This window comes from Fukomys damarensis, unplaced genomic scaffold, assembly GCF_012274545.1.
Source record: "Fukomys damarensis isolate Sample0158 unplaced genomic scaffold, DMR_v1.0_HiC HiC_scaffold_20, whole genome shotgun sequence".
Classification (NCBI taxonomy): domain Eukaryota; kingdom Metazoa; phylum Chordata; class Mammalia; order Rodentia; family Bathyergidae; genus Fukomys; species Fukomys damarensis.
Genome location: NW_022900932.1, coordinates 37134267 through 37160808, shown reverse-complemented (window position 1 = coordinate 37160808; position 26542 = coordinate 37134267). Strand labels below are relative to the sequence as shown.

General features: G+C 35.1%; 1 protein-coding gene across 6 annotated transcripts in view; it reads left to right on the top strand.

The window, feature by feature from the left end:
• Atad1 (ATPase family AAA domain containing 1) overlaps nt 1-26542 on the top strand; it is a 93577-nt gene that overhangs the window by 47259 nt on the left and 19776 nt on the right. For 4 of the 6 annotated variants that reach the window (XM_010604987.2, XM_010604985.2, XM_010604988.3 and 1 more), the window contains 5 exons: nt 2612-2786; nt 11899-11997; nt 14971-15091; nt 18002-18202; nt 26298-26404. In XM_010604987.2, coding sequence (XP_010603289.1) covers nt 2625-2786; nt 11899-11997; nt 14971-15091; nt 18002-18202; nt 26298-26404 — 690 coding nt within the window. In that variant the 5' untranslated portion in view covers nt 2612-2624. Of the gene's footprint in view, nt 1-2611; nt 2787-3477; nt 3506-9218; nt 9358-11898; nt 11998-14970; nt 15092-18001; nt 18203-26297; nt 26405-26542 lie in introns of those variants that run through there. The other 2 variants (XM_019204674.2, XM_033766637.1) reach the window with 2 other exon arrangements.

Here is a 26542-nt window from a genome sequence, read left to right as displayed (position 1 = left end):
TTTGCCAGTCTATTTCTCTTGATTGGTGAGTTGAGGCCATTGACATTGCTAGTTATAACTGATGTGTACTGACTTATTATTGATATGTTATTGGCCTTTTGTTGACTCTTTTAACTTTTTCACCTTCTCCTTTTAATTTCTTGCCTTGCCTATTTGATTTGCTCTGTTGGGCCTCATGGTGTTGTTGCCTTCATTGTCTTTTTTAGGATCTTGTTTAGCATTGCTTGCAGTGCTGGTTTGGTATTCATGTAGTTTCTCAGGTGTTCTTTGTTGTGGAAGTGTCTTATTTCCCCCTCCATTTTGAAAGATATTGCTTGTAGTGCTGGTTTGGTATTCATGTAGTTTCTCAGGTGTTCTTTGTTGTGGAAGTGTCTTATTTCCCCCTCCATTTTGAAAGAGAGTTTTGCTGGATACATCAGTCTAGGTTGGAGGTTGTTCTCTTTTAGTACTTGAAATATCTCATTCCAGGCTCTCCTTGCCCCAAGGGTTTGTGTTGAAAAGTCTGCTGTGATTCTGATGGGCTTTCCTTTATATGTGATTTGTTTCTTTTCTCTTACTGCTTGTAGTATTTTGTTCTTCTGTTGGGTTTCTGGGATCTTGATTATTATATGTCTAGGTGTAGATTTTTTTTTATTATAGCTGGTTGGGGTCCTATATGCCTCAGTTATCAGAATGTCAAATTTTTCCCCTCTGTTTGGGAAGTTTTCTGTCATTAATTCTGCAAACAGCTTTTTTAAGTCATTTGTATTTTCTCCTGCTACTTCATGGATTCCTATCAGTCTTATGTTATTCTTCTTTGCATCATCTAGGAGTTGTTGGATTGATTTCTCATTATCCCTTACTGTTTTTAAGAGACCTCTCTTTTCATGTTCACTGACTGCAATCTTATCTTCTATATCTGAGAGTCTGTCTTCACATTCTTTTTTTCTGTTGCGTACACTTTTTATGGAGTGTTTACTCTCCTGGATATCTGATTAAATGTGTTTTATGGATTCAATTTCTTTCCTATGTTGGGCATTTATTGTTTCCATTTCTTTCTTATGCTGGGCCTTCATGGCTTCTATCATGGTCCTGAGCTCATCTATTTTTTTGTCAGTTTCTGCTCTAGAGTCTCGAATCACAACTTCCATTTTGCTCACTGTCTCTATGGTTATCTGGGAAATTATTTCTGTTTTGAATTTTTCTAGAGCCTGATTGATCGGTTTGGTTACTTCCTGTGATTTGAGTTCAGGGTGTCCTTGGTGGTTCACTATCGGCCTTTTCATCCTCATTTGCCCTACTGCTTGCCATTGGTGAACTGGTGTCTTGCTTAAGTGTTTTCTCATTTTAATTTTGGTTGTCAGACTGTCCTTGGTTTAATCTCTGGGCTATCACCCAAATCTTCCTGGTATAGTTGTGCCCTAGCTTCTGCGTCTCTAACAACCCACAGACATTCTCATCTTCATAACATCAGAGAAACAGCTCATCAAATCATCTGCAATGCTTTATCCCAGCTGATACAATCAGCATCACATTAAGATCAAGCACAACTTGGACACTGACCACCTGTGGTAGTCACTAGTCTATCCCCCTTAAATCATTTGAATTAAATTGAAATCAAGAAGCAGTCCAGAACATGTCTGCAGTGAACAGAATTTCAATATAGTGTGTTTACCATTTAATGGCTCAGACAGAGCGAGGATGCAAGTCCCCTGGTCTCAGTTACCTGATGGCTGAACCCCATGACGCTGACTGACCTCGGGCTGCAAGGCCCAGATTGAGTTCCCCAACCTTCTGAATGGTTGAACTCCACAACGTTCTATTACAGATTTCCCACGCCCTTTCTTTAAAGATGTTCAAAGTTGGGAACTCAGAAAAATACCCTTGATGACCACCTCTGCCTCTGCAGAGTGGGTCCAAAGACTGGCACAGGCAGGAGGTCTGAGAGTGCGGGGGGGGGCAACTTATGGGGGTTCAGGGGTGCCCTTCCCGGTGCTTGAGTGATGGCTGCTGGGTAGGGAGCAGGTGTGGCTCTCTTCCCCGTGGTGGATTGGGGCAGTATTTTACTTTTATAGAAGTTTTCTTAACTACTCAAATTTTTAAAGTGTTGCTTTCATTTGGCTGAGCTATTGGGAGCAATAGGATGGCTTGAAAAATTAGTATCACTTGTTAATTGAGATAATAGCATGTTTAAATTTAAGCAGTCTTTTGAATTTGAAAAAGATATGAAGAAAAAGTCAACTCAGTGTGAATTTCTTTCTCAAAAGTTACTTTGTATGTTAAATTTAATAGAAGAAATCTTTACCATCTTAGTAAAATATTTCTCCGTTAAGATGCCTTTCTTTAGCTGAATTAGTGTTAATGTTATTTTTCCATATTCTCTGAAACACTTACTTAAAAGCTAAAGAGTAATTTGAAAACTGTATAAATGAATTATTTATTCTACTGCTAATAATTAAAGGTATTTGTTTACTTAACATTTAAAAATCCATTTCTCTTTAAAATAAACTTTTTAAAAAGATAGGTAATTTTTGATTAAAAGTTTTTCTTCAAGCTATTTTATCAGTCTTTCAATGTTAATGAATATAGATGTTACCTAATGACATTTTTTGTTTTTGTTTTTGTTTTTAAGGTTATCAATCAAAATGGTACATGCTGAAGCCTTTTCTAGACCCTTAAGTCGGAACGAAGTTGTTGGTCTAATTTTCCGTTTGACAATATTTGGTGCAGTAACATACTTTACTATCAAATGGATGGTAGATGCAATTGATCCAACTAGAAAGCAGAAAATAGAAGCTCAGAAACAGGTATGATTTGAAATGTTTGAAGATCATTTGTCTTAACACTAGTGAATATTTTTCCCTAGATTAAGACTATTAGAATTAGAAATTAGCTCTGTAAAACCCACATGGAAATGCATTGGAACACATATTTAATTTCGTTAGCCCTAAAAAACATTAATTTATTAAGTCTGTTTTTAATATATCCTCAATTATCAGAAGAAGAAAAATGATGAATAAAAATATTTTGTTGTGAATGTCTTCATTGGGATATTTTTTCCACTTATAAATTAAGGAAACTAGGTAAAATTTTTCAGTAGACTAAGCAAAAAAATTTTTTTGATAATTATGCATACATTTTGCTTTGTATGATAGATGAAATTTAGGTAATGCTAAGTTGTCAGTCTTACACTTATACCACACTTAAATCTAAGGAATTGCTTTATAAAGTTATTGTTTATTAATATGTTATATTTTTTTTATTTTTCATCTGCTACCTGTTATGGTCATTTCTTTATTAGGATGATATATTTGTTTGGGTTCTTTTCATTCTCAAAAAATAAAAGCTTTAAAGGAGTCTTCTACTTTTGTCATTTTAAAACAAGATGTTCATATTCACGAATTTTTTTTATTTCTTCTGTGAGTTGTGACTGATTCATTCAATGAGCATTTATGCTTGATGCTAAGGAAAAAAATTAAATAACTCTTGTTTTTTCAGAATGCTATAGAAAAGTATGGGAAATGAGGTAAGTAAATGGCTTCTTTACAGTGTTATGCATAGCTCTTAAGATAGTAAAAAGTGAAAAAAATCACAGTTTGATAAGTAATTTGGACTTGATTTGATGAATTTATTCCTTGAATTTGATTATAAAATAGTTGACTAAAAGTTGATTATATAAATTTTTTTTTTTTTGGTACTGTAATTGAACTTGGGCCCTTGTGCTTGCAAGGCAGTGGTGGCAACACAGAGCTAAATCCCTGACCTAAAGTTGATTATATAATCAGCCTAGTAATAATATTGTGGGAATTCTGACCAGTGTAGGTATTTTAAAACAAACTCATTTGATGATGTATTTGACTATACCTTTTTTTCCCCACCTGAATGAAGAAAGTCAGTTTAAGTTGAAGTTCAGGATATTGATGTTAGCACAAATATGACTTTGTGGTTGTTGTTTTGGCTTTTTTTTTTTGAGACGAGGTGTCACTATGTAGCCCAGGCTGGCCTTAAACTCAATGTGTAGCCCAGGCTGGCCTAGAACTCTTAGCAGTACTCCTGCCTATTTCCTGAGTGCTGGGATTGCAGGTGTGTGCCATATGCCCAACCAGGGATATGATTTTATTTATTTATTTAAAATTTAAAAAAAAAAATTTTTTTGGTGTCAGGGATCGAACTTGGGACCTTGTGCTTGCAAGGCAGGTGGTGGAACCACTGAGCTAAATCCCCAATCTGGATATGATTTTTATTTATTTTATTTATTTATTTATTTATTTTGGTACCGGGGATGAACTTGGGTCCTTGCGCTTGCAAGGCAGGCAGCAGAGCCACTGAGCTAAATCCCTGGCCCCTGGATATGATTTTTAAACAAAGATTTTTATCATTTTTTTCTTGGCATCTGGGATTTCTTGGAATACATATATAGAAGACATATGGAAAGCCAAATATAGATATTAAATGCTACATGAATCATTAAGCTTTTATTGAAAACTAGGTATTATGGTATGGTTCCAAATAGCAGATGTGAAAAAGATGTGAAAATTGTCAGGTACTGTGTCTGGCCTCATGATGTCCATGGTAGGGGGAAAAGAGAAGACTTATGATTATGTAGATTACAGTAGTAATTAGCATATAGTAATTGCCTAATGAATAGTACAAACTGTGGCTTCTAGAGAAAGGAGTTGGCACCAGTGACTGAGACAGTTGAGTATGTCTTCATGAAGGAGTTTTGCTCAAGGATAGACAAGGACAATGGTAAGTAGAAAGAACGTAAACAGAATCATAGGGTAAGGATAAGACCTATTAAAAGAATAGTAAATAGTTTAGTCAGGTTAGAGAGGAGAGTTTATGTAATTAACTATGTAGTAGAACCTACAGGGAAAGATGAGGACTGTATGTTAAAGGGTCCTGAATAAGTCAGGGAACAGAGCTCTACTATTTGTTCAGTGTCTTTAGTTTTTTGATAGGTCCTGAGGCTAATACAAAATGCTACAGCAGTTTTGAAGTCCCACATCAACTGCAAAGGAGATATACTTTTTACTTGTAGTGTACTCCTGTTTTATAGTAACTTACCGGTGTTTAAAACATCCCGAATGAAAAATATTGTTATAGTATTTTACTTGGCCAAGGGCTATAGGTTCTCTTCATTCCCTTCTTTTCTTTCCTACGTTCCTGGCCAGCTACTGAATATGCTATAGACCAGTTAAAGAATGGCAGTGGTAACCCATTAAATATATTTGAGAAGATGGGTAATATGGAAAAAATGTTAAGATAATTTACCTTATAGTAAATTTAGGAGGAAATGGAGTCAAGAGACAAGAAGCAAGATATGTTGGTTACAGGGCTGGGGATTTAGCTCAGTGGTTCCAGTGCCTGCCTCGCAAGCACAAGGACCTGAGTTCGATCCCCAGTACCAAAAAAAAAAAAGAAAGAAAAATGTTAGTTACAGGTTACAAAGTTCTGGCAAGGACCTAGAGTAAGAAAATAATGAAAGGGATGGAATGGGGTAAAATTGACTCAAAAGAATGAGTGCAGTAATGCAGGATGATGTGGGAAAAGAAAAAGAATATTACACAAATGAATCATATTTGTCTAGAGTCCTCAGAGATTCATAACAGCTTTTATAATGATTTAGAAATTGCTAGGGCAAATTGATAGGATGATGACATTTAATATGTACATATTGAGTTTCTTTGTGATAGGAATTCAGGGAGAAGTATTCATACCACAATTGAAAATTTTAGGTCTGAATCTCATCAATAAAGTGAGTCCTAGAATTATTTTTTATCAGATATCCGTAACTAATTGGAATCCTTAGAGACATGATCCTCAACAGGGATAGGGTAGGTAAAATGGCTGTTCTTAGGTATGACTTGTAGAGCTTTTCTTAGACCACTCTCCCATCTTCCCCTGCTGCCATCCAGATTTTCACATTAGACACTTGGGAGAGATTCTGATATAATTGTCAGTTTAATAAATTCCAATGACTGGATTGACAGTGATGAGATCCCCACAGATGTTATAAAGCAATAAAATAACAAGCTGCAGAGTGTGGACACATTCTTACCATTTGGGGAATGGAAGGTGCTATGAAGCCAGTGAAGAATGAACAGGACAGTTTGGGTGACTTGTACGTGGACTGACTTTTCTGTTTAAAAAACAACTAAATAAGTTGGATGACTTTAAAGAAAAAAATGTAAAGGCATTCATGAACTATAAACAAAGTAAGAAGTTTCAGTGGAAAACTTCAGGCAACAGTTAAAAAAGGTAAGCTGACTTTATGACTAGCTTTCCACTGAGGGAATTTGCTGAACCTACTGAATTTTGAGTGGCTATTTTCATGGCCAAGAAGAGCTTAATATGCAAAGTGCAGAGCCAGTCCAATAAGGAGTCTCACAGATGATACCCCTATAAATCTAAAAGTACAAAAAGCTCCGTGGTATTTCAGCCAAAGACAAGGATGTAAAAATGACTTAAAGAGGTAAATTTAAGTCATATGCTAGGTGAAGGAACACGTTTGAAATGTAGACTCAGAAAAATGGAAAGAAAAAATAAGAAATGTTACATCTACTGTGAATTGACACTCATTTTCTCTAATATCTTTGTCTCATTTCTTTTTGTACAGTTAGCTTTCTTTTTACATTTGTTATGGCATACACATTTCATTGACCAAATGCAAGTTAAAAATAATTTTGAGATACCTTTTCATGCCTTAAAATGACAAAACTGCTAGTCTGTTAAGAGAGACTGGAACAGTAACATAAATACTGGTAAAATAGCTGGTAAAAATATAAATTATAAGCATTTTGGAAGAAAGTGACTATGGGAGTGGGAATAAAACCAAGATGATATACTTACTAGTTGCAGTCTTTTCCACTGACCATGCCTAAAGCACTGAAGACTATGATAGTGGTTTAATGTGGCAGTGATTCTCAACTGAGATTGCCTGTGTTCTGGGAAGATGCATGAGAATCTGAGGAAATTGGTGGGATGGAGAGTACAATTTTAGAGAGCTCTAGTGATTTTTTTGTGTATACTCCTTTTCATATTCCCTCCCATTATCCGGACAATCACTTATAAAAAGTCACCATAGCCAAAGGAAAAAATTACAAAAGAGATTTGGTTGTAAATGATGCATTAAAGAATGGTCAAGGTGAAAGGAGGTCAAGAATATGATCTAAGAAAAAAACAAGTAAATATAGTAAACTTCTTGAGGAGAGCAGTTTTCATTCAGTGGGGGCAACAAGTACAATTTGAGGTTAAAAAAAAAAAGCGTGGTCATTCCATAGTTTACGTTAAAAAAAAAGAAAAAAGAAAAAGAATAGCTAGGGTAGAAGGTAGAAGGGGCATGCCAGAAAGGGTACATAATGGATGAAGGTGAATCCCAGAAGTATCTGGGGAGTTGGTATGAGTAGTTACAGGAACACTTTAAGGTAAATTGTTTTTTTAGTAATGCAAAGGGAGGAGTGTGACTAGAGTGATTGCGGACCTGCTGAGGTAAATGTGTGATCAGTATTTAATGAGATAAAGTTATTGTTGACTACAGAACATTATGGCATAGTTGAAGAAAGTATAAATTTGTTTGGAACCCAGTTGTTTTTATTTTCAAACATTACTCAGCAACTTTGTATCACTGAATGATAGCGCTAATCTGGTAGTGGTGAGGAGCCTAACAAGTTTCTAAGCTTCTAAGAAGGGTATCTTCACAATAATAATGACCCCGTGGTCCAGGCCATGTAGGAAGTCAAGTATTGCCAGATGGGGGATGATTCAATCAGAGAATAGTTGGGAATTAAGGACTTAGAGTGCACTTTGATGGCGAGGATCAAGTGTGAATGTGAGAGGAAGAAGGCAGGACTTTGTAGTTGGAAAGGGAGAGCACTGAATTGAAAAGCTTAGATATGGAACACTGAGATTTCCCGTTAATCAGTAGACTTTATGTGATTTTAAAGGCAATACAGTTTGAAAATGAGGGCCGGGGATTTAGCTCAGTGTGCTGATGCCTGGGTTTGATCCAAGTACAAAGTCCTGAGTTCAATCCTTGGTACAAAAACAAAACAAAAACAAAAACAAAAAATAAACATGCAGATGGCATAATTGTGTTCAAATCAGGAACAGAAATTCAGAAGTAGTTTTATGTTGGATTAAACAGTATATTGTAAATAATTTTTAGCCCAAAGACAGGAAAAGCTCCAGTTTATGAGATATAGGATATTTAATCATTTCAGCAGAGTATTATGCAGGATCAGGGATTTCCTAGGCTTATGCTGCTGCTTGGATTTTGAAGCAGCCGTCTCAGAATGTCAGTTAGGAAAAACTAACATTTGTTAACCTAGAAAGTCATTGTGACCTGTTTTATCAATCAGGTGCCTTATTGAACTGAATCTTAGAGGAGTGAAAAGGTGAACTAAGTAAAAAATTGAGATAGGATGTCGGTAAGGAACAAACAGTATTGTCTGGGTGAGCAAGAAGATACAGTGATGGGAAAAGAAAAGCAGTAAAGGGAAATTAGAGGAGAGGAAGAGAATGCAATACTGAGCATACTAGGAGAGCCCCATCTTACCAATAACTTTTAGAATGATGGTAATATAAGAAGCATGGTAATGTCACAGGGAAGAGATGAAGTACACTAACCTTAAAAGAGAAAATTGCTGTCTCCACAAGTGTTTCAGAGTTTAATACAAATTTTCATAAGGATTATACCTGATGTGTAAAGATAGTTATTCAAATTCACTGCTAATTTCTTTTTTTATTTTTTGGGTTTTTGAGACAGGATCTCACCATGTAGTTGAGGCTGACCTGGAACTCACTCTATAGCACAGGCTGGTCTCAAACTCACAGCGATCCTCCTGCCTCAGCCTCCCAAGTGCTGGGATTACAGACGTGTGCCACCATGCCCGGCTAATTGCTAATTTCTATTTAAATACATTAAAAAATTTGCGTATCAGTGGTTTCCTCCACCTACACTTAATTTGGAACTATGAACAGTTAGTGTGACCTCTGTCAAAGGATCAGAAGTTGTCCTTGTTCCTCACTTATGTTTAATTGGTTCATCTCTCTTTTTTTTTTCATTTTTGTTAATGCCGTACGTATCTTTCCATAATTATTCTTTCAAAGGATAATTGATCTTATAATCTTACTTCATAATATTTCCTTTTCTGTTGCTCCCCACCCCCACACCTCTTGCCTACTCCAGCCAAAGATAACACTCACTATTTTTTTTTTTTTCTTTTTTTTGGTACCAGAGATTGAACTAGGGTCCTTGTGCTTGCAAGGCAGGCCACCGAACTGCTGAGCTAAATCCCTGGCCACCACTCACTCTTTACATCCTCCTTGACTTCTTAAAATGAAGTTGCATCAAAGGATAATGAAATAATTGAAAAGGTAAAAAATAAATCAGTGTTAAACAGTTAATAGACAGTTAAAAAGATTTCCCCTCCTTTTACCCCTCCCAGTCCATATTCTCAGTCCATTGTATTTTCTGCACAAAGAAAACAACTTGCAGAGACCACTTTAAGAACCAAGCAAACATTATTGACGAGAAAATAGAATGTCATTAAACTAAATGATAAAACAGTGTATAAAGATAAGCCATTTGTAAAGTAGTCTAGTCATATTTTTTTTTCCTAGTTAAAGCATTTTAGAATTAGAACTCACTTAAAGGTGTCAAACCAGACAGTTGGATAACTTGTTCCTGGGACATAGTTTGGAGGTAGTTATAAGGTGTTTTTTGGGTCTTTGTTTTTCATTTATTTGTTAACTATTTTCTGATCTATAAAATGAACAATGTTAGTGCTTCAGAAGGCCAGGACTTTCAAATTAGACGAATGAGTGAGATGAGATAGGAACACACTCAATGTTAATTCTTTTTACATTTTATGTTAGCATTATATTATGAACACAACCTGAATACACTGTTAAAATGGATGCTGTTGCAGAAAAGAGATTCTAGGTAAACTAAATAATACAGCATTTCCTGTTTCTATAAACAATATAATTGATTATTTAGGAAATTTCAGATATAAATAAAAACTCTTGTTTCAAGCTCTCGCTGTGAAACAGTATTTTCAAGGAAACTAGCTAATAAGGAAAAAAGCAGTGTTTCTCAGCTCAAGCACTGTTGCCTTTTTAACGTGATAGTTCCTTGGGATGTAAGGAGAAGGGCTGTCCTGTGTTCATGGAATGACTGACAGCATCCTTGTCTCAGCTGCCTAGATCCTTATAGCACTGTCTTTCCCCATCCCCAAGTATGGCAACCAGAATATTTCCAGATACTGCCAAATGTCCCTTGGGGGACAGGGGAAGAGGCAGAATGTCCCCAGTTGAAATCCACTATTTTAAGAGTATTGCTTAAAAAGAACACATACAGGATGCCTTCACATTTTAGTATCATAATAAAAAAATAATAAATTAATGTCTTTACCATGCCAAAAGAGGATACTTTTCATAGAAGACACATAAAACCCTATAGGCAGTGAGAAGGAAGGGTTTTTTTGGTACTGGGGATCGAATTTAAGACTGTACCTATGAGGCAGGCTGTGGAGCCAGTAAATTAAATCCCCAACCCGAAGGAAGGTATTTTTAAGAGAAAGGAGAACATGGAAACCTGAAAAGGGCTACTTTATATCTTGGTGATTTACAGAGATGGGTAAGTTAGGAAATACATCCTATATGACTATCTGATATGGTTCATAATACTTTATTTTAAAGCTGTTAATAGAATTTGATCACACAATTCTAATATCCTAGCCAATCTATAAATACACATTCTGTGGTATGAATTTCCTTCTAGAAGAACCATATCCTTAACAAACAGCAAGATCTTACATAATCAAGATGACTTTTAAAAATGTAATAATAAAAATAATTGAACTTTTTTGAATGTGTTACCAGACATAATCATAATTGAATGAATTACCAGAGTACTTTGATTTCTAAAATGTCCACTTATTTGAAATTTGAGTGTTATATTTTAGAAGACTCTTCAGTGGTCATAAAACCCCTTATATGCAGAAGCCAAGGCAGGTATATGTGGTGGTTAGAGTATCAGCTCTAGAGTTGGACTGTTTAGATTCAGATCTCACCTCTTCTGTTTGCTAACTTTTCATCTCAGCAAAATACTTAATCATGTTAAGCTTCAATTTCTTTTTCCACTATAAGGAGAATATTGTACCTTCATACATAGGACCATTCTGAGAGAATTCAATGAATTCATCTGTTTACTGTGTTTTGGCATAATCTTGACACATTCAGAAAATGTTTGTCATTTTGATTTTAACTGAAAGCTTTTTGAATTGCTTGAATTTATAGATTTAAAGCTAGTTATATCTATTTTAAGAATATATAGGTTATGACTATTTTTATTATTTTCAGTTGCTTATGACTGAAAAAGACAGCATTTTAAAAAAATTGAAATCAAGTAGGTGTAGACATCTATTTTAGATACCTGGATAATTTGAAAGAAGTTGAATATCTTTTTCAGATACCCTGTTAATTTAGGGAAAAAAACTCCTGTTGTACATTTCTTGACATCCTTGATTCCTTGGACTTTCATCTTGAGGTTTCACCTGTACCTATTGTGATAATCTTTCTGGAAAGAGAAACCAAACTGTACCTTAGCATCTCTCAGAGCTGCAGTGTTGGGAGGTACAGTACATGATGACACATCTCTATTAGAGATCCATGATTTCTCTAATCCTGTAATCTGTTGTCTCACTTCCCAGGAGCTGTTTAAATTGCCCTAGCTTCTGCAGGGTGGAGCCTCAAATTTTTTCTCTCCTGATGAGTTCATAATAGGGAAGGATAAGACCAACAGGCCTAAAATATCCTTGGAAAATTCTTTAATATCCATTGCTCATTAGACTTTATTTTTGAGGCACTAGTATTTAAATGTCAAAATAAAAGACAGTGTTTTTTTCTTTCTAGGCAGAAAAACTAATGAAGCAAATTGGTGTGAAAAACGTGAAGCTTTCAGAGTACGAAATGAGTATTGCTGCTCACCTAGTAGACCCTCTTAATATGCATGTATGTATCTTTAATTGTATGATCTTTTTGGTGTGTGGGGAAGGTCTACCATTTTGTGTCCAAGGTCTGGAAGGCCAGAGTAGTTTCAGCGATACTCTAGGAGATATAAAATTTAGCGTATATGTACATAGTTTATTACACTGAGTGGATATGAGGCAGAATCTGGAAAGGGAAAAGGGAATAGGTTTAAGTCTGGAGAATATCAGGCCAGTCCTGTAAGAGTTGTGCCTACACGTGATCACACTGGACATGCTTAATTACTGCATTACAATTTGTAACAACATGTGTGCAGTGTTGTCAACCAGGGAAGCTTTCTCAAGACTCTTCAGGGTTTTTATGTGGGACTGGTCATGTAAACTTCTTCCTTATGTATAGCAAAAGTCTAGATTCCCAGAAAAGAAGAGCAGTATTGACCATAAACCGTATTGTTTGTATAGTTTAGGCACAGTGAGCTGTTCTTGTCAGGGAGTGGTGAGAACTGTCCCAAATTCTAATGTCCTGAATCCCAGCCAAGGGCCAATTTAAAAGCAGACCTAAGAATAACAGTCCCAGGCCTGCTGTATTAACTCTTTTCTGGTAAAGCTTGGACTTTTAGATACTTGCCTTTGTGGAATATAAAACTTGTTTATGTCATGTGGGTATTTGATTTATAGAGTTTAGATTTTTGTGATATGTTAAGGTAGACAACACATATTCCTGAATCTCAAGTTTTCCACTTGTAGTGTTGGTAAATGATTTCTTCTTTAAGTCTTAGTTCCCTCAGGTATAATCCAAAGATAATATAATGAGTTTTTGAGAATTAGATATTTGGCGGTACTGTGTATTGAACCCAGGACCTTGCACTGAACTACACTCCCAGCCCTTTATAAATTTTGAGATGGCTTCACTAAGCTACCCAGGCTGTTCCTGAACTTGTGGTTCTACTGCTTCAGCCTCCTAGAGTGCTGGCATCACAGGCATATACCAACAGACCTGGTTGAGAACCAGATTAATTTGTAAATCCAAGGTATTCTACGAGTATTTTATGGCAACAGATATAGTAGAATTTACCTAATACGTTATATTGATGTGTAAATAAGTAGAATTAAATATATCCTTATCTTCAAATCTAAAAAATAAAAATCTGCCTTATCCTGTAATATCTGTATATACAGAGACACAGCCTGGAATTAAGCCCTTTTTTTTTTTCAGTTTGATTTATAAATTTACAGCGGCACCTTGTTGGGCCCTAACAGTATAAATCTGTACTAACACAACATTTTGTTACAGCTAAAGGAAATGTTATGATTTTTCTTCAGATCTGGCTAGTGGTTTATATTTTCCCTTTTTTTCCCACCATGAATTGTAAAGAAAGTAAATCTGCTCTAAAGTAGTAAGTACATCTTACTGGCCACTTTACTAGATTAGAGGGAGATTAATTTTTCTTTATTTTTTATTTTTTTGGTACCAGGGGTTGAACTCGGGCCCTTGCGCTTGTGAGGCAGGTGCCAGAACCACTGAGCTAAATTCCCAGCTAGATTAGAGAGATATTAATTTTTCTTTTTGTTTTATTCCCCCCTCCCCCATTTTTAAAAAGTTGATTCAGGGTTTCCTTGTCTGTGTCTGCATGCCTCTTACTAGAATTGAAATTGAACCCAGTCCTTTTTTTTTTTTTTTTTTTTTTTTTTTTTTTTTGTATATAGGGTCTTGCTAAGTTGCTTAGGTTGGCCATCAACTTGCCTTAGCTTCCTAAGTAGCTGGGATGTGTGTGCTAGCATGCCTGGCCTTTGTCTTTTTTGAAAATATATATACCCTACTTACTACTTAAGAAGATACTCCATAAGTTTTGACAGTTTTATTTTACTTTATTTGTTTAATTTTTTTTTTGTACTGGGGATTGAACTCGGGACCTTGTGCTTGTGAAGCAAGCGTTGGCACCACTGAGCTAAATCCCCAGCCAGGCAGTTTTATTTTAGGTGAGTAAAAGTGAGAAGTCCAGGGCTGGGGATTTAGCTCAGTGGTGCCACTGTCTTCCTCACAAGCGCAAGGTCCCAAGTTCAATCCCCAGTACCAAAAAAAAAAAAAAAAAAAAAAAGTCAGAAGTCCAGTTTGATGGATATAAACCTTACTTCTAATCTTCCTCTTGTATTTGAATGCACCCTGTATGATCTAGGCAGTCTTCCTGGTGAGCTCTTCACCATCAGTCAGTGCTAAATTACAGTGGTATTTGGTTCTCAAACTTAATCTTTGCATGATTGTGCTTGCAAACTGAGTTGGACAAGAACCAAATTCACTGGTCATTTTCAGTGCTAAGCTTATAGGGAAATTTGATTCACTTCTCATCCAGTTTGGTTTGCGACCAAAATTATGGCGAGAGTAGAGTTCATGAATTGAAGTACCACAGTATTTGTTTGCGCTGGTTCTCATTTTTCTTATGGTAGAATATTTCCTCATTAATGGAGTGAATTCACCCTATTAGATTCTTTCAGATTTTTGAGTAGCTGACACCTCCCCACTGCCCCACTCCTTCCCAGTAATGCTGGGGATGGAACACAGGGCCTCACATGTACCAGGAAGTGCTCCACCAGTGAGGTACACCTCTAGCTATAGTACTTTTTTTTTTTTTTTTTAAGACAGGGTCTCAGTGTGTAATTGAGACTGACCTGGAACTCACTGTGTAGTCCAGGCTGGTCTTGAACTCACAATGATCCTCCTGCCTCAGCCTTCCGAGTGCTGGAATTACAGGTGTGCACCACCATTCCTGGCCTAGTACTTTTCTTTTTTTTAATAGGAAATTAACTGTTAAATTCCTTTTTCTGGTGTCATAGAATTTATTAATTTTATTATTGCTGTTAACAAATTGTTATGTATTATGTTAACATACAGTTTTAAATTTTTATCTTTTATGTGTAATTATCAGATTATATAATGATTTGCCATTTGGGGTGAGAATACCTTACTTACAAAATTTATATTGTCCTTAACTTTTTCCAGGTTACTTGGAGTGATATAGCAGGTTTAGATGATGTTATTACAGACCTGAAAGATACAGTCATCTTACCTATCAAAAAGAAGCATTTGTTTGAGAATTCTAGGCTTCTGCAGCCTCCCAAAGGTATGGTAAAAATAAATATATTTGCCTAAAACATTAAAAGTCTTGTAAACATGGAAACTTTCAGCCATTGTATAATTTTTTTGGTGAAATTAGATTTTAAGAGAATTCTGAGAGTGAATTATTTTATAAATACTAGTTTTAAAATAATTGTTCATCGTTCTTCTGAAATTTACATTCTTTTCCTGCAGTTACATGTCAAACTAATCTCTATTTAAAACTCATTTTTATTAATTTTGAGTAAATTAAAATTTAGGAAATAAAGATTTTAAAAAATCCAAAATCACAATATATTTTTCCCCTAAGCCATCTTTTCATTGTTTCTCAACTCTAATGTGTTTTTTTTCTCCTAGTGATCTATTTTTAGATTGTAGTAATTTTGTGGATGACGAGTTTTGAGATGGTCTCACTATGTAGCTAAGGTGGGCATTGAACTCTTGACCCTTCTTCCTTAGTCTGCCTAGTTATGGGATTACAGGTGTGCACTATCATGCCCATCTTGCAGTGAATCTTTAATAGGAAAAATTGAACTGCAGATGAACTGGAAGTTATCACACGCTCCTTTTTCTGGTAGTGGTTCTGGGGTTTAAATCTAGAGTCTTTGCACTGAGCTACCTTCCTAGCCCTCTTTATTTTTTATTTTGAGAGAGGGTCTCTGCCAAGTTGATAAATTGTCCAGACAAGGTTTGAATTTGTAATCCTTTTGCTTTAGCCTCCCAGAATGCTGGGATTACAGGCATATGTGCTACCAACCCTGGCTAAGTGCTACTATTTGTGGGAAACTTCCTTATTCATAATTAGTTACACTTTGAAAACCTTGAAACTGTAGAGTTGAGATATTTATAACTATATCTCTAAATATAATCCTTTTATTCTTGTTTATGCAAACATTAATCATTCTTAAAGCTTGTTAGAGGCAATTATAGTACATACATGATAATTTACAGAGAGAAAACTTTTAAATTTGATATAAATATATATTTCCTATATAAGAGTGTGTGTGTGTGTGTGTGTGTGTGTGTGTATATATATATATATATATATATTGCAGTGTGCATTCCACATTAAATTGTCAGTTTACAGTGATGAAATATAATTTTAAGCACCTGCAGTCAACCATATTTCCAGCTTTAAATGAAATGACATTAAATTTTGTGGGGTTTTTGTTTTTTTGTTTTTTTTTGGTACCGGGGATTGAACTCGGGACCTTGTGTTTTTGAGGTAGGCGGTGGCACGACTGAGCTAAATCCCAGCCCCTAAATGAAATGACATTAGATTATTATTCTTTATTGTTTTACATGTTCAACCAAAGAAAGTGTTACTAGAAGGTCCAGATTATAACTGATTTAAGTAAATTTTAAGCAGTTAAATGGACTTAATTAAAAATCGAAGATCACTTGAAGATATTAACATGTACTGCCAAAGCTTATGGCTTAAAATTTAAAATCAGCCTGAGAGCTAGGTATGGTGGTCATGCATGTAATTCTAGCAATCTAGGAGGCTGAGGCAAGAGGCTAAAAAGTACTGAACAGAGGATCAGAATTAGAAAAGTTTAGTTTAAAATTCAGTTAGATGATGTAACTTGAATCTTACAGAATTAACACTAGTAGGAAAGTCTATGTACACTTGAGTACAAGTTTGAACATTTTTTGAAATGCTTGATATGAAAAAAATTGGTAAGTTTATAGACAAACGAGTTCAAGTGTTTTATTTTAAAAATACTGAATTTTATTTTGGAACATTTATGCAAAATATTTTTCTCACTTTGAAATTTTTTAATATATAGTATTAGGAACATTTCAGACACCCCAATAACCCCAGCATACCATCTGTATATACTGCTTTCTTTAAGAACTGTTTCATGTGAAAAGTTGAGATTGGAATTAAGCAAGTATTTTAAGAAATCTACAAATTGGGCATGGTGGCACCCAGGTATATAATCCCAGCATTCTGGGAGCCTCAGGCAAGGGAATCACAAGTTTGAGCCTAGTCTGAACAATTTCACAAGTTAGTGAGACCTTGTCTTAAAGTAAAAAAGGACTGGGGATGTAGCTCAGTATGAAGGCTGTTAGTTCACTCTCTAGTACTGCCCCCCAAAAAAGAAAAAATGAAAAGTTTGCAGATTGTAATTTTCATCAGAACTATGTAGATTGTAGACAAGATCATAATTTTAGAATTATATTTCTTCAGAAAATATACCTCATTTCAGCTTGAGAAACAGTAGTAATTTTGAAAATGTTTAAGACCCCAAGCTGTTTAGATCTCTTATGTGTTGGATGCATTACCTTAAGTTGTATTTAGCAGCAAATTGCTGTCAGTGGTGAAAACAGGTTAATAGCACAAGTTAATTTGGAAATTAAAACAAGAGTGACTAGTAATTTCTATCTAAATTCCTCTTAAGAAAAGATTGTTATCAATTTAGAAAAAGATACACGTCCTTTTGCCTAAAACAACAGCCAAATGGTATTTACCACTGTCTGTTTTGAAGTTATTTATTACCTTTAAGGTGTTGTCGAGGTGCCATAGTGCTCTCTTAGCTTGTGAAGGTGGAAGGCGTCAGATGACTTTTATTGTCAGTGATTGACAGAGTGGTATGAACTTGGATAATAGTGTTTAGTATCTTGAACTGGACCTTTTCATGAACAGAGAAGGTGCAAGATGCTTTAATCTCCAAATACATGTCGTTAATGACAGTCAGTTTAGAACATGGTGACTTTCTTGCTACTACCATTTCTACTATAAATAGATTAAAAATAATTAAATATCAGGCATGTTATAGTGTGGGCAGAACTAATATTATTTTTTATATAAACATCTCATTTTCTTAAAGGTAATAATAATTTAAGAACTAATTTTTTTTATATAAACATCTCATTTTCTTAAAGGTAATAATAATTTAACATTTATTTCTAGGTGTTCTTCTATATGGGCCTCCAGGCTGTGGTAAAACATTGATTGCTAAGGCTACAGCCAAAGAAGCTGGCTGTCGATTTATTAACCTTCAGCCTTCAACACTGACTGATAAGTGGTATGGAGAATCTCAGAAATTGGCTGCTGCTGTTTTCTCCCTTGCCATAAAGTTACAGCCTTCCATCATCTTTATAGATGAAATAGGTATGCTTTCCACGTGAGCACTTTATTTTTTTTTAAATTCATTCATTTCTTTTTTTTTTTTTTCATTATGTTTATTGGTACAACTTCCTGCCTTACAAGTGCAAGGTCCTGAGTTCGATCCCCTGTATAAAAAAATATTTTGGGGCATACAGTACAGTTAGATTCAGCATGATGTAAAGGTTCTTATTTTTTCCTCATTCCCTTGCCCTCCCTTCAACCCCTCCACCCTACCTATTTACAAAGACTTTGTTTCCATTTTTTTCTTTTTCTCATGTTTTTTCCTTTCCCTTCTTTCTTTTCCCCTACCCCTGCCACTTCCCCTACCCCTTTAGATCTTTTCTTCCTATTTTACATTGTCGGTTACACATTTTGATCCTTATTTACACTTTTAGTTTTTCACACCAGAGAACTATTCAGGATTTACACATGTGTGTCCTATTTAAGAATATGGCCTCAATGTGCATCCCTTTAGCTCTAAATGTCTCTAGTTTCTCATTTTTATGGCTGAGTAGTACTCTATTGAAACAGAAATCAGAAAAACCCACGTTTTTTTCCAGTCTCCAGTTGATGGGCAGTTGGGTTCTTTCCAAGCTTTAACTGTTATTATGCTGCTCTCCTATAAACATAGTGCTCGTATATTGCTGTGATATGATTCTTTTAATTCTTTTGGGAAGATACACACAGAAGAATAGCTGGGTCAGATGGTACCCTCTGATCCTAATTGTTTGAGGTATCTCCATACTGATTTCCACAGTGGTTGCACCATTCTACACTCCCAGCAGCAATGGAGAAGGGTTCCTTTCTTCCCACAGCCCATCAGCATTTGTTATTGGTTGATTTCTTGATAGCAGCCATTCTTTCTCAGGTGAGGTGGAATCTCAGTGTTGATTTCATCTGAATCTCTCAAATAACCAGTGATGTTGATCATTTTTTCATATGTTTATTTTCTGCTTTTACTTCTTTGAGAAATATTTCAGATGCCCGTTTTTTAATTAGGTCCTTATATTTGGGAGGTTTGATTTTTTAAAGTCTTTATATATTCTAGGTAATAGTCCTTTGTCTGAGGAACAGCTGAAAAAAATTTTTTCTCACATTGTAGATTGTCTTTTAGCTCCCTTGGTGTTTTCTCTTGCAGTGCAGAAGCTTTTTAATAAGATGAGATCCCAGTTGTTGATTCTTTGTACTAGTTCCTGTGCTACTGAGGTTTTGTTCATAGTCTTTTCCTATGCCAGGGTCTTCAAGAGTTCTACCTAACTTATCTTCCAGCAAGTTCAGTGTTTCTGTTTTAATATTTAGATCTTTAATCCACTTGGATTTTAGTTTAATGCATGATGAAAGATAGGGGTCTAGTTTTAATCTTAGGCATTAAAATCCAGATTTTTCCGACACCATTTTTTAAAGAGGCTATCTTTCCTTTAGTGAGGATGGTTGGCTCCTTTGTCAAAGAGGTAGCTGAGTATGTCTGGTGTTTCTGCATCTTTTAATCTATTCCATTGATCCTTGGGTCTGTTTCTTTGCCAGTACCATGCTGTTTTTTTCACATGACTTTGTAGTATAGTTTCAAGTTTGGAATTGTGATACCCCCTGTCATGTCTCTGTTGCCTAGAATTGCTTTTGCTATTCTAGGTCTCTTCTGGTTCCAAATGAATTTTTGGATTGTTTTCTTAAGATCTGTGAAATATACTGTTGGGATTTCAATCAGGACTGCCTTGAATCTATATAGCACTTTTAGAAGCATGACCATTTTCACTATATTTGTTCTTCCTACTCAGGACCATATGACATTTTAAAGAGCCTTTTTAAAGGTGATATTTAGATAACCAGATTTAGGTCCTACTAATAAAAGGTGTAACCAGCATCTTAGTATGTTATGTATAATTTCCGTGTTGTAGAATAAATCATCGCCTTGTTCATTCTCTTACTTGATAGACTTTTCTTTTTTCTCTTATAAACAGTATGAGTGGGGCATACATTACATGCATATTTTCTCTCTAGAAGTTGAATTTTTTTTTTTTTTTGAGATAGGGTCTCACTATGTATTTGAGGCTGACCTGGAATTCACTATGTAGCTGATCTCAAACTCACAGTGATCCTCTTGCCTCAGGCTCCCACATGCTGGGATTACAGGTGTGCACCACCAGGCCCAGCTTAGAAGTTCAATATTATCAACTTCCCTTGGATTACCAGTTATCTATATACTCCCACTAGTGTGTAGTTCATTGCCCTACATACTTTGAGATTTATTTTTTCATACATTATCATTAATTTTTATCAATTTAAAAAGTGAATTATTTCACTGTTTTAATTTATATTTTCCTGCTTACAAGTTAGTTTGGCTCTCTTAATATATTGATCAGCTATTTGTGCTTCCTTGCTTATAATTTGCCCATTTTCCTTTGGGTCATTTGTAGTTTCTTAATAATTATTTTTTGATGTTTATTATTGTTACATATATTTTCCAGATTGGCTTATCTTTTTGTTTATGATAGCACATTTTACAGTAATTTAAATTGGAATATAATTACTTTTATCAACATTTTTCCTGTACAATGTATACTTTTTATACTGGGATTACAAATTCCTTCACTATCCCCATAAATATTTTCTTTTAAAAACTTATAGGGCTGGGCATTTAGCTCAGTGGTTCCATTGCCTGCTTCGCAAGCACAAGGATCCAGGTTCTATCCATGGTACAAAAAAAAAAACCCTTTAGGTCTTCTTTCTTGTCACAACTTTTATATTAGTTATCTATATTTTGTGGAGTATTGATATTTTTGTTATATTCCTAGTACAATAAATTATATGTGTGTGTGTATATAGTGTGTGTGTGTGTGTGTGTGTATGTATCTTACTGTGGCTTTCAATTATGTATTCTTATATATAATATGATAGCATATATAAAAATAAAGATAGATGTGTAATATATAGATTTGGTTACTTGCCTTTGTTTCTTATCAGTTCTTTCAACTATTTTTGGTGCACATCTTGAAGAAAAGAACATATAGCTGTATTTTTTAAAAATCTAATTTATCTGTAACTGGGATGTATACTTAAATTTCCCTGTATTATGAGAGCTGATATATCCAGAATTTTGTGCTTTTTATTTATCATTGGATTTTTAAATTTCCTTTTCCCCCAATATGCGTGTAGAAGTTACATACTCCTTTTCTTCTTCTGAAACATTTGGCACACCTACTTTTCTTAAAATTGTAATGCTAGATAACATCTCTGCCCTTCTCCCAAATAATACAGGAACCTCAAAATTCTTACATACTAATAATTCCAGTAGTTTATTTTCTTAAATCCTTCCTTATTAATTGTCATTTTACCCTGGCATGCATTGTTTAGATAACTACATTAGCCTGTTCTGAATTTAATTTTCATTTTACTGAAGTCTTAAAGTTCTTTCAGAAAAGGTTGTAAAAGGTAAGTTCTTTCTGTTATCTTATCTCTTAAATGATTATTTTTCCTCAGAATTATTTTTCCTCAGAATTTTTAAGCTACAATTCAGTTGTCTTCCAATCTTTTAAAAAAGATTCTGCTTATTGCTTAATATTTCTAAGCAGTCATTGTATCTTTTCTCCATAGTTGCTATTAGATTTTTATGTCATTCTGCTATTTGACTATGATTTTTCCAAGTCTGCATTTGTGTTTGTCCTTCTGTCTTGTGATACTTTATAGACTGAGAATTTGTGGCTTTCAGTTCTCTAATTCTGGAAAATTTTCTTAAATTTCTTTGTTACAATTCTTCCATTAAATTTTTTTTATCTTTTTATTTAATTTTAAATCATTTCCACAGTTTTTGCATCTAGTTCTATCTCATATTTTGTCATTTCTCAAATGTCTGTTTTGTTTTTTATATTTTGACATCTCTAAGAATAGAATAGCATGTTATTATTTAATTGCTGTATTTTTTTAACATTATAATTGATGGCATTTTAAATTTATTGTTGGTATATATACAACTAGAAAAATCACCCAGATGTTGAGTAAGTTATAAAAAACAATTCTTTGTTTGGGTGTATTTAATATCTCAACCATTATATTTTTCATTCTTTTGATTATATTTGAACTTTAGAGTTCTAGTTACTTCTTTTTAAAATTTACCCTTTTCTCACTGTAGTTTTTGCTCTTTTGTTAGAATTCTAATCTTTTATATCTTTAGAATTTTAAACATTAATTCTAATTCTCCTTTATGTTTTTGACTCTCTTGTAGTGATTTGTGTGTGCTTACTTCAGCAGTACATACACTAAAGTCATTGTGATTTCTTTCCCTCATGTCATTTATAACATTGGATCGTTTTTCTGTTTGTTTTTATTTTTTTGTCTTTTTTGATTTTTTGAGCCAGGGTCTCACTGTGTAGGTCAAGCTTGTGTAGAATTCACTATGTAGCCCAAGCAGCCCTCTAATTTGTTGTGGTCCTCCTGACAGCCTTCCAAGTGCTGGAGTTATAGGCATGTGCCGCCATGTAGGGCTAACACTAGGTGGTTTCAGGCTTAGTTTTTCTCTGAGAATTCTGTTACCTGAAAAGATCCAAAGTGTTTTTCCTGTCTTCTGCTTCAGGGGCCTGATTGCACACACAGTAGCGATTTTTATGGTATTTTCAGTTTAAATGCTCCTAGACTGAATGGTAGTACAAATTTAGACTTTGTCTTAGTTACTTTTCTTATTGCTAAGACAAAATACACATACACCCAAAGTAAAAGAGGAAAGTTTTATTATAGCTCAGTTTGTAGATGTTTCAATTCATAGTTGGCTGGCTCCAAGGCAGGGTAGCCTGGTAGTGGAACATTGCAGAGGAGAAGCAGTCCATGGCAAAGCAGGGCAGGCACAAGATAGCAAGCAGCAAGCAACAAGCAGCAACACCAGCAGCCCTTTTCCTGTCCTTTGTATTCTATCCAAGCCACATGCCCTCTGGGCAGGTAGCACTCTCACCCAGGGTGCTGTACCCTTAATCCTAGCATCACACCATGAATCAGTCCCAGCATCACATCCTTAATTGTAGCATCACACACACTAGATCTAGCCACCTTCAAAAAGCCCCATCTATGACCGCATGAAGCTTTAGATACAAGCCATAACAGGCTTCATACCTGTGAAGAGACACCCTACTCCTACATGGTCCTCATTTTTTTGGTACTGGGGATTGAACTCCAGGACCCGGTGCTTGCAAAGCAGGCGATGGACCCACTGAGCTAAATCCCTGGCCCTGGTCCTCTTTTTTTTTATTTGTCAAGGGAGAAATATTTTCTCTCAGAATCTAGACAAAGATAAACTTTCTTATAACATACTCATTCTTGTCTGCACTTTCGTAAGTGTTCTAAGCATCTTGGCTTCGGTCTATGCATGGATAGTAACAATAAGGCAGAACCTATCAGTGCCTTACATGCATACTTGTATATTCAAACAGACAGTGGTATGAGCTCCTCAAGGTCTTCCTTACCCTTATTTTCAGTTCTTTTCCCCCCAATGTCCAGGATTTCTTTTCCTTTACTTCTTGCAGTGTCAGATCTTTATTAAGCAGTTTTTGAAAGTAACATATTTTTAGAACAATTTTCACTTTATAGAAATTTGTAGAACTGCTCAGAAAATAGAGTTCCCATATATACAGTTTCCTCTTTTACTTTGCATTGGTGTGAATCATTTGTTGCAATTAATGAACCGTCACTGTAATTATTTAGTCCATTCTTTACCTTATAGCTCATTCTTTCTGCAGTTCAGTGAGATTTGACAAATACTCAATGTCCGCTGTGCCCCATTACAGTATCATACAAAATAGTTTAACTGCCTTATCCTTTGTGCTTCACCTGTTCATCCCATCTCTCCAAACTCCTGGCAGCTGCTGGCCATTTGACTATCTTTATTGTTTTGCCTTTTCCAGAATGTTATGGTGTTGAAATCATACAATCTCTAGTTTTTTGTTTTTTGTTTCTTTCCTCGCTGTGTAGTTCAGGCTGGTCTCATACTCATGGCAATCCTCCTGCCTCACCCTTTGGGGTGCTGGGACTATTAGGTGTATGGCACCACACCTGGCTAATCCATAGCTTTTTCAGACTAGGCTTTTCACTTAGTAGTATCATTTAAGGCTCTCCGTATCTTTTCATGACTTGACTACTTATATCCTTTTATTGCTGAATAATAATACGCAATTTTAGGGAGATATATATATATATATATATATATATATATACACACACACACACATATGCATATATATTCCTTTATTCATATATTGAAGGGTATCTTGTTTTAGGCAATTATGAGTGAAGTTGCTAATAACATTCATGTTTAGAATTTTGCATAAGTGTTAGTGTGCAACTCAACTGACTACCTAAGAGTATAGCTGCTAGGTTATATAAAGCTGTGCTTAGCTTGAGTTGTAATCCATCAGTGGGACATATTGAATAAAATTGGAGCTATAGAGGAATATCCACAGTATATATTTGCTGTTGCAGGACTATCATGTTTTGGTATTGTGCTTTTGCTGGAATTACTTTTTTTTTGGTACCAGGGATTGAACTTGCGTCCTTGTGCTTGCAAGGCAGGTGGTGGAACCACTGAACTAAATCCTTGGCCCCTGGAATTATTTTTTGAAAAATGTTTTTTGAGTTTTGAACCTAACACATTGTAAAACATTTTTATGCCACTTAGGTATATACTGTAATTGGCAAACTTTGAGTTGTAGTTTTAATGTTGAAATATGACAGTTACTTAGAAATATTAGTGATTTATAGGTATAAACAAACCATTTAAAATGAGGATTATAAGGGCCAGGGATTTAGCTCAGCCATTCGGTGGCCTGCCTCGCAAGCACAAGGACCTGAGTTCGATCCCCGGCACCAAAAAATAAATTAAATAAATAAATAGACAAATAAATAAATAAATAAAATGAGGATTATATTAGAAAATACAAGCTTTATTTTTACTGTCTTTATTCTTCATTCTTAAGATCTTAACACCTTTCAGTCTTTTCATGTTCTAAAAGGGGAATACCTTTTTTCCCTTTAAAAAAGCTTGTTGTATTCACTGTAGCTAATTTGGAAGACAGAAAATAGTATCAAAGAGATGTTAAAATTGTCCCTTGGTGCAATCCTGAGAGAGGACCAAAGTTTTCCTAGCATTTTGGTGTTATTTCACTAAAGGCTTATTTTCTTTCTCATGTATAACATATATACATGCAGACTAATGCATGTTTTATTTTGTTGTTGTTATTTTTGTGATAACAATACTGGAGACTGAACCCAGGGAGTGCTGAGCTATATCCCCAGCCCTTTTTGTTTTATTTTTATATATATATTTTTCTCTTAAATTCTTTCATCGGTACATTTTAGGTATACAGTACATTTACATTCATCGTTGGGAACTTGTACCTTTACAGGATGTATATTGGTTCTTATTTCTTCCCCATTCCCGACCTCGCTTCAACCCCTCCATCCCTCCCGATTTGCAAAGACTTTGCTTCCATTTTTTTCTTTTCTCATATTTTTTCCTTTCCCTTCTTTCCCCTACCCCTTTTCATCTTATTTTGAGACAGTTTTTATTCAGGCTGGCCTCAAACTTATGTCCCCCCTGCCTCTGTCTTCCATGTAGTTGTGATTATAGGCATGTACCACTATGTCCAGCTAGCACATGTGTTTTTTTCCTCTACATTTTCCTATTTAATAGTATTTTGGACAGTTTTCCATATCATTATTGTTTATTACCAGGAAAATTTATGAGGAAAAAGAATATGAATCCATAATTAAGAACATAGGATTCAGGTAAACTGGAAAGGCAGGGGCAAAGCACACAGGCTTTTCTCCAAGATGGCTATCTTACTCTCTTCCATCCTCTTAGTGCCAGATCCTTTATTTTTCTATATTAACATGAATTTGCTTTTAGGAAAGAAATGAAAATCATGTTTTAACTTGCTCAGTAACTTGATTGTTTTAATTTGCTCAATAACTTAATAGGATTATAATGTCTAAAGGTGTAGTTAACCCCTTATTTCCTTGTAATCCTTTGTCAAGTTGTAAGCTTTTAATTAAATGATTTAGTTATATACAGAATAAATAATTTATTAATTTTTAAAGTTAAGGACCTTTTTCCTTTTAGACTCCTTTCTACGAAACCGTTCAAGCTCTGACCATGAAGCTACAGCCATGATGAAAGCGCAATTTATGAGTCTCTGGGATGGATTGGATACTGATCACAGTTGCCAGGTATTTCAACAGAACTTTTGTTGCCCCAAATTTGTGTTGTTTTTATTAGCAGAAAATTTAAGGACCAGGGGTTTACCTCAGTATTCTGCCGCCTGCCTCACAAGCGTGAGGTCCTGAGTTTGATCCCCAGTACAAAAA